The 9,261-nt window shown below is 47.1% G+C and overlaps 1 protein-coding gene across 1 annotated transcript in view; it reads right to left on the bottom strand.

Moving 5' to 3' along the window:
* Window positions 1-391: 391 nt before the first annotated feature.
* Window positions 392-9,261, bottom strand: part of CTDSPL2 (CTD small phosphatase like 2) — a 50,277-nt gene continuing 41,407 nt past the window's right edge. The window contains exons 12-13 of the mRNA XM_040342199.1: window positions 6,089-6,184; window positions 392-683 (exon numbers count right to left, since the gene is read on the bottom strand). Coding sequence (XP_040198133.1) covers window positions 618-683; window positions 6,089-6,184 — 162 coding nt within the window. The 3' untranslated portion in view covers window positions 392-617. The remainder of the gene's footprint in view (window positions 684-6,088; window positions 6,185-9,261) is intronic.

Here is a 9,261-nt window from a genome sequence, read left to right as displayed (position 1 = left end):
AAAAAAAAAATAAAATAAAATAAAAACACATTATGCAAGCAAAAGGGAAAAAAAATAAAAAGGAACAGCCAAATGTATCATACAAAAAATAAAAATTTGGCTACTAGAAGAAGCGACTGAAATACAAGGAATGGATAATGTATACTTCTACACTAATAAGGATCGAATGTGCAGGAGGTTCAGATCCGATAACCGGAGAGAAGCTCACACCCGGGTGCGCACCAATGACACGGATAGGATGCAACCTGCAGCTCAGACAGTGGAGATTTCTCTTGGAGGAGACTTTACAAAATTCCTGGGGGGGGGGGGGGGGGGGGGGAGGGAGGAGGCCGAGCTGCCCAGTGATGTGCCACCAAACCAGTCACAACACGTCACGGTGAAACCGTTCCTGTTTTTTGTTTTTCATATATATATAATAATTATTATTATTTTTGTTTTTCAGACAGCAAAGTAAAAGAAATGCCTTCAGCAGTTATGGCAAATGGTTGTGTACATGTATGCTTCAGTCCTTCCGTCTTCGCAGCTCCACTCCCTGCAGGCATTTCATGGATGTCCCCCCTTGTAGTTCCGGGAGGGGCTCCTGCAGGTGACCGCCGTTCCTTTTTTTTTATTTTTTCCTAGTCTGGGGGCAAACAGTCATGCAAGCGAAATCTGTCTCTGATGTGGGGCCGCACATCCTCATTCTACAAAAAAAGAATAAAAGTTATAAACATGTAGAGGAAAAAAAAAGGTAGAAATTACACCAAAATATACACAGTGGGGAAAGTCATTACAGTAAAACCTTGGTTTGAGAGCATTTTGCAAGACAAGCAACATTTTTAAAGCTGGAGTTCACCCGAAATTTATTTTTTACCCTTAGATTGAGGCTCGTTTTGTGAAGGGGAATCGGGTGTTTTTTTTTTAAATCGAAGCAGTACTTACCGTTTTAGAGAGCGATCTTCTCTGCCGCCGCTTCCGGGTATGGTGTTCGGGACTGGGCGTTCCTATTTAATTGACAGGCTTCCGACGGTCACATACAGCACGTAACCAGTTGCCGAAATAAGCCGAACGTCGGAGCGGCTCTATACGGCGCCAGCGCACCGACGTTCGGCTACTTTCGGAAAATCGTGACGCGCTGTATGCGACCGTCGGAAGCCTGTCAATCAAATAGGAACGCCCAGTCCCGCAGCCCATACCCAGAAGCGGCGGAGAAGATCTCTCTAAAACGGTAAGTACTGCTTCGATTGAAAAAAAAAAAAACCACCCGATTCCCCTTCACAAAACGAGCCTCAATCTAATGTTAAAAAAAAAAGTTTTTGGGTGAACCTCCAATTTAACCACTTAAGACCCGGACCTTTAGGCAGGTAAAGGACTCGGACAGTTTTTGCGATTCGGCACTGCGTCGCTTTAACTGACAATTGCGCGGTCGTGCGACGCGGCTCCCAAACAAAATTGGCGTCCTTTTTTCCCCACAAACAGAGCTTTCATTTGGTGGTATTTGATCGCCTCTGCGGTTTTTATTTTTTGCGCTATAAACAAAAAGCGGCAATTTTGAAAAAAATTCAATATTTTTTACTTTTTGCTATAATAAATATCCCCCCAATATATATATATAAAAAAAAAAAATTCTCAGTTTAGGCAATACGTATTCTACATATTTTTGGTATATAAAAAAAAAAAAAAATCGCAATAAGCGTTTATCGATTGGTTTGCGTTGCGCAAACCAATCGATAAACGCTTATTGCGATTTTTTCTATAGTGTTTACAAAATAGGGGATAGTTTTATTGCATTTTTATTTATTTTTTTACTATTAATGGTGGCGATCAGCGTTTTTTTTCGTGACTGCGACATTATGGCGGACACTTCGGACAATTTTGACCCATTTTTGGGACAATTGTCATTTTTCACAGCAAAAAATGCTATAAAAATGCACTTATTACTGTGAAAATGACAATTGCAGTTTGGGAGTTAACCACTAGGGGGCGCTGAAGGGGTTGAGTGTGACCTCATATGTGTTTCTAACTGTAGGGGGGCGGGGCTGGACGTGTGACGTCATTGATTGTGTTTCCCTATAAAAGGGAACACACGATTGATGACGGCGCCACAGTGAAGAACGGGGAAGGTGTGTTTACACACGGCTCTCCTCATTCTTCAGCTCCGGGGACCGATCGCGGGACTCCAGCGGCGATCGGGTCCGCGGATCCCGCAGTCACAAGGCTTTGGACCGGGTCGTGGGCTTTTACAGTTCGGGACTGCGTCGCTTTAACAGACAATTGCGCGGTCGTGCGACGTGGCTCCCAAACAAAATTGGCGTCCTTTTTCCCCACAAATAGAGCTTTCTTTTGGTGGTATTTGATCACCTCTGCGGTTTTTATTTTTTGCGCTATAAACAAAAATAGAGCGACAATTTTGAAAAAAAATGCAATATTTTTTTACTTTTTGCTATAATAAATATCCCCCAAAAACATATATACATTTTTTTTTTCCCTCAGTTTAGGCCGATACGTATTCTTCTACCTATTTTTGGTAAAAAAAAAAAAAAATCGCAATAATCGTTTATCGGTTGGTTTGCGCAAAATTTATAGCGTTTACAAAATAGGGGATAGTTTTTTTGCATTTTTTTTTTTTTTACTACTAATGGCGGCGATCAGCGATTTTTTTCGTGACTGCGACATTATGGCGGACACTTCGGACAATTTTGACACATTTTTGGGACCATTGTCATTTTCACAGCAAAACATGCATTTAAATTGCATTGTTTATTGTGAAAATGACAGTTGCAGTTTGGGAGTTAAACACAAGGGGGCGCTGTAACATTTAGGGATCACTGTGTGTGTGTTTACTACTGTAGGGGGGGTGTGGCTGTAGGTGTGACGTCATCGATCGAGTCTCTCTTATAAAAGGGATCACACGATCGATGCGCCGCCACAGTGAAGAACGGGGAAGCTGTGTTTACATACGGCTCTCCCCGTTCTTCAGCTCCGGGGAGCGATCGCGACTAAAAACAAATAGCCGCGCCGTCGTCCCGGATCGCTCCCCGAGGCTTACCGACCTCCGCATGTACCGGGGGGGGTCCCGATCGGACCCCCACCCACGTCTAGCAGAGGACGTACAGGTACGTACATGTGCCTGTCCGTGCCATTCTGCTGACGTATATGTACATGAGGAGGTCGGGAAGTGGTTAAAGACCCATACATACAATCGGACTTTCCGATAACAGTCCGGACGGACGTATATTAATCAAACAATCTGACCGTCGGACATTTGTTGTCGGAATTTCCACGGACAAATGTTGGCTGTGCACGCTCTCAAACTTTCCGACAACAAATGTGCTATGTCAGATCACCCGATCGTGTGTACACAAGTCCATCGGACGAAAATCCAAAGTACAAACACGCATGTTCGGAACCAATGCTAAACATCAGACAACAATAGCAAAAGTTGCCCAAAGGGTGGCGGTAAAGAGCTGAAAAAACATGTGGTTTGGTGAATGTTGGCTGAAAATGTTCTGCATACACACGGCAGAACATTTTCACGGCTATTTTTAGCTTTCAGCGCTGTCGCACTTTGAATGACAATTACGCGGTCATGCAAGACTAACCAAATTAAATGTTTTATTATTATTTTTCGAGATAGATGAAGTATTCAATTACCACTAGTGATTTATTTTTTGCAAAAAAAATTCTTAGCTTCGGTTATAAAATGTTGCAAATAAGTGCATTTTTTTCTCCCCCCCCCCCCGACAGGCAGTGACGAGGCTGCAGTGCCCCGATTGTACTCTTGCTGTGCCTTCTCAGACTTGCCAGTTATCAGCTCTCCTTTCCTCACACTGAGACAGCATGTGAGGAGAGGGGAGCAGATAACCGGCAAGTCTGTTTACATGTGACCAGCTGCGATTGGACACAGCAGATCACATTGTAAGGGCCCTTTACCCCCAATCTGTGATCAGCTGTGTCTAAAGGACACAGCACACGCCCCGATGCATGCCCCGGGGGCACGTGGGAGAACATTGGGGAAACTGGAGGCCTGTGCGGTAGCCATCTTTCGGCCATAGCGCAGAATTTACATTTCCTGGAGCAAACATTCACAAAGCCAAAACGCAGCGGAACCTTGGTTTTCGAGTAACGCGGTTGACGATCATTTAAAAGACGAGCAACTGCTATTTTTTTTTACTCTGACTCGGTTTGCGAAACGAGCCGAATTCAAGCCAATAGGGTGTGCAGTACAGCATTTGGCCAGAGGTGCAGGGGCGCCGTAAAAACACTCCGTTCCCGAGATCAGCCGAGCTGTCCCCGAGAATTTCCGCCCCACCTCTGGCCACATGCGGTATTGCATGCCAAAGAAGTCAAAGCGGAACAAATTATCTTTGTTTCCATTGACTTCTATGGGGAAACTCGCTTTGATACACGAGTGCTTTGGATTACAAGTATTCTCCTGGAACGCATTATACTCGTAATCCAAGGTTCCACTGTATACTCGGAATCAGAAAGCCATTCATCGGAATACATGCAAGAAATAGACAGATAACATGAAGGCCATAGAGCAGGGGTCTCCAAACTGCGGCCCAAGGGCCAGATGTGGCCCTTTGCTTGCTTCTATACGGCCCTTGGGGTGCTATTGCTTCCACTGATATGAGGCACTATTCCTCACACTGACACCAACAATGGGGCACTCTTTCTTCCACTGATACCAATGATGGGATACTATTCCTCCTACTAATAGGGGCACCACTCCGCCTATTGACCACCAACCCTGAGGCCATATTTATTGTCAGTAATGTCATAATGTTCTGCCCCCTGCTGGTCACAAACCGGCGCTCCTAAAGTCTGAAGGACAATAAACTGGCCCTTTGCTTGAAAAGTTTGGAGACCCCCTGCCATAGAGAGATTGACATGGGAATACATACACAGCATCAGTAACTAATAAGTGTCAGCAGAGATGTGTCAGTCTGACTACCAAGTCCACTGGGCAAAGACCCAGGGGTGTATTTAGGTTTTGTGCCGCCCTAGGCCTGGTGAAACTCGCACACCACCTACTTTATATATTACGCACCCCTTCCTTTTTAAGACCCGCCCTGTCATTTTCATGGGATGAGGACAGGGTGGGATGAGGACAGGGGGGCAGGGTGGGATAAGCACAGGGGGGTAGGGTGGGGATAAGCACAGGGGGGCAGGGTGGGATTAAGCACAGGGGGGCAGGGTGGGAGGAGCACAGGGGGGCAGGGTGGGAGGAGGACAGGGGGGCAGGGTGGGAGGAGGACAGGGGGGCAGGGTGGGATAAGCACAGGGGGGCAGGGTGGGGATGAGCACAGGGGGGCAGGGTGGGATGAGCACAGGGGGGCAGGGTGGGATGAGCACAGGGGGGCAGGGTGGGATGAGCACAGGGGGGCAGGGTGGGATGAGCACAGGGGGGCAGGGTGGGATGAGCACAGGGGGGCAGGGTGGGATGAGCACAGGGGGGCAGGGTGGGATAAGCACAGGGGGGCAGGGTGGGATAAGCACAGGGGGGCAGGGTGGGATAAGCACAGGGGGGCAGGGTGGGATAAGCACAGGGGGGCAGGGTGGGATAAGCACAGGGGGGCAGGGTGGGATAAGCACAGGGGGGCAGGGTGGGATAAGCACAGGGGGGCAGGGTGGGATAAGCACAGGGGGGCAGGGTGGGATAAGCACAGGGGGGCAGGGATTTTGCCGCCCCCCGCAAAGTGCCGCCCTAGGCCTGAGCCTTGTCGGCCTAGGCCATAATACATCACTGCAAAGACCTGGGGGCATCCAACCATGGGGCCCTATACTTTCTCAAACTTAGCACACAGGATGGGGGATACTCCCCATCGAGTTACCATATTCTGTCAGCAGATAGACTTCTAACACTGATCAGCGTTGCCAGCTATAGCCAGCAGCACTGATCAAGCAGAAGAAATCTGACAAGCCACAGTCGTCGATGGGTAGGTCACCTTCTGTACAAGCTCCGCTAGCTCACACATGGATCAAAAATCGGCCCGGTCCCTGCTGAACTGGCCGAATTGCCATGTAGGACCGGCATCAAAACTGAAGGCAGGCGGCTTGCAGCCCCCAAACATACATGAGTTTCCTTGGTGTAGAGCCGACTCACCAGTTCTACAAGCTTCTCCAGGAACGGAACAAGCTTCAGCAGCTCCTTGTCGTTTTTATCCATAAACCAGCTCTCAATTGGAATCCCGTTTGAAAGCTGAAAGACAAAAAATACAAATAATTATTTTTCTGCTGCCAAAGGATGGACAGTGAGATATTTTATTATTATTTTAATTATTTTTGGGGGATATTTATTATAGCAAAAAAAATCATTTTTTTCAAAATTGTCGCTCTATTTTTGTTTATAGCGCAAAAAATAAAAACCGCAGAGGTGATCAAATACCACCAAAAGAAAGCTCTATTTGTGGGGAAAAATGGACGCCAATTTTGTTTGGGAGCCACGTCGCACGACCGCGCAATTGTCAGTTAAAGCGACGCAGTGCCGAATCGCAAAAAGTGCTCTGGTTAACCACTTAAGCCCCGAGCCCGTTTTTCAGATTCGGCGTTTACGAGACTAAAAGAGTTTCTTTTGCTAGAAAATTGCTTAAAACCCCCAAACATTATATATATATTTTTTCTAACACCCTAGAGAATAAAATGACGGTCATTGCAATACTTTTTGTCACACCGTATTTGCGCAGCGGTCTTACAAGCAAACTTTTTTTAATTAAAAAATAAGACAACAATAAATTTGGCCCATTTTTTTTTATATACCGTATTTATCGGCGTATACCGCTCACTATTTTGCCCTGAAAATCAGGGCAAAATCGTGGGTGCGCGGTATACGCCGATACCCGCTTTCCCGCCACGAGTTTGAATACTGCGCCGGCATATACCGAGCGCAGTACACTCGTGTATCTTCGGGCAGTCGCGGCGCCTCTCGCGCTGACGTCCTGAGCGTACAGGACGTCAGCGCGAGAGTTGCCGAGCCTGCCCGACGATACACGAGTGTACTGCGCTCGGTATATGTCGGCGCAGTATTCAAACTCGGCGTGGGAAAGAGCGGGGAGGACGCGAGGACGCCACAGAAGGATGCCGGACCCGACGAAGAGGACACCCGAAGCCGCAGACGGACGCCGGACCCAACGAGGCCGCCGTGCAAGACACCAAAACTGTAAGTACAAAACATCTTTTTTCCACAGGAATTCGGGGAACTTTAGGGGTGCGCGTTCTATACGCGGGAGCGCGCTATACCCCGATAAATACGGTATTGTAAAAGATAATGTTACGCCAAGTAAAATGATACCAAACATGTCACGCTTAAAAATTGTGCCCGCTCGTGGCATGGCGTCAAACTTTTACCCTTAAAAATCTGGATAGGCGACGTTTAAAAAATTCTATAGGTTGCATTTTTTGAGCTACAGAGGAGGTCTAGGGCTAGAATTATTGCTCTCGCTCTAACGATCGCGGCGATACCTCACTTGTGTGGTTTGAACACCGTTTTCATATGCGGATGCTACTCGCGTATGCGTTCGATTCTGCGCGCAAACTCATCAGGACGGGGCGCTTTAAAAAAATTTTTTGGGGGTTTTCTTATTTATTTTTATTTAATAATTTTTTTAAACTGAAATAAAAATAAAATAAAAAATGTATCACTTTTATTCCTATTACAAGGAATCTAAACATCCCTTGTAATAGAAAAAAGCATGACAGGTCCTCTTATATATGAGATCTGGGGGTCAAAAAGACGTCACATCTCATATTTAGACTTAAATGCAAAAAAAAAAAAAAAAAAAAAAAAAGGAAAATTTGTCATTTAAAAAAAATGTCTCTTTAAGACTCATGGGCGGGACTGACGTTTTGACATCACTTCCGCCCAGCAATGCTATGGGGACAGGTGGGGGCCATCTTGCCCTCACTTGCATCCTCACACAGCAGGCAGCAGCACCCGATCGCCTCCGCCGCTACCGACGGCTCCGGTAAGCAGCGGAGGGCGCGGGATAGCGGCGGAGGCCCCTCTCCTGCCACCGATAACGGCGATCTCGCGGCGGAGACCGCCGTTATCGTTTACAACCGCCCACTGAAGAGATGGATATCTTGGTTGTGGCAGCAGCTGCTGATGTTACCGAGATATCCATCTTTAAAAACAGGACGTATATATACAGTGGCCGGGCGTGAAAAAAAAAAGTAAAAGGACTACAGTGAAACCTCGGATTGCGAGTAATGAACGTTTCGCAATACGAGCATTTAAAAAAAATCCTGACTCTGTTTGCGAATGTTGTCTTGCAACACGAGCAGGATTCAAGCAACAGCGGTGTGTAGTACTGCCATTTGGTCAGAGGTGCGGGGGCGCCGGAGCAGATTGAAGCCGCTCAGAAATACTCAGAAAAAAATATACCGTATTTATCGGCGTATACCGCGCACTATTTTGCCCTGAAAACCAGGGCAAAATCGTGGGTGCGCGATATACGCTGATACCCGCTTTCCCCCGCCGAGTTTGAATACTGCGCTGACATATACCGAGAGCAGTACACTCGTGTATAGTCGGGCAGTCTCGGCTACACTCGCGCTCACGTCCTGTACGTCCAGGACATCAGCGCGAGCATTGCCGACTATACGCGACGGACACCCGAAGCCGCAGACGGACCCGACGAGGCCGCCGATGGACGCCGCGCAAGACACCAAACTAAGTACAAACATTTTTTTCACAGGAATTTCGGGGGAACTTTAGGGGTGCGCGCTATACGCGGGAGCGCACTATACCCCAATAAATACGGTACTTAGTTCCCGAGCCTTTCCAATGGTTTTCGAGTTCAGCCGAGCTGTCCCAAGTATTTACGAGGCTCTCCGGCACCCCCACCATTGGCCACATGTGGTATTGCAGGCCATAGAAGTCAATGCGGAACTAATTATTTTATATTTTTTCTATGGGGAAACTCGCTTTGATAGGCGAGTGCTTTGGATTACAAGCATTCTCCTGGAACGGATTATCCTCGTAATCCGAGGCTCCACTGTATATATTAGGATTTGAGTCATGGCACAAAACATGAGATTTGTATTTCTGCTAGAAAAAAAGTTTTACTGACCAGACCTTGAATTTGAATGCAATACCCCTGGGCCTAGCTTAACCACTTAAGCCCCGGACCATTATGCAGGTAAAGGACCCGGCCAGGTTTTTGCGATTCGGCACTGCGTCGCTTTAACCGACAATTGCGCGGTCGTGCGACGTGGCTCCCAAACAAAATTGGCGTCCTTTTTCCCCCAGAAATAGAGCTTTATTTTGGTGGCATTTGA

Source organism: Rana temporaria, chromosome 3, assembly GCF_905171775.1.
Source record: "Rana temporaria chromosome 3, aRanTem1.1, whole genome shotgun sequence".
Taxonomy (NCBI): domain Eukaryota; kingdom Metazoa; phylum Chordata; class Amphibia; order Anura; family Ranidae; genus Rana; species Rana temporaria.
Note: the sequence above shows the minus strand (reverse complement) of the source record. Positions and strands in the feature narration are given on the sequence as shown.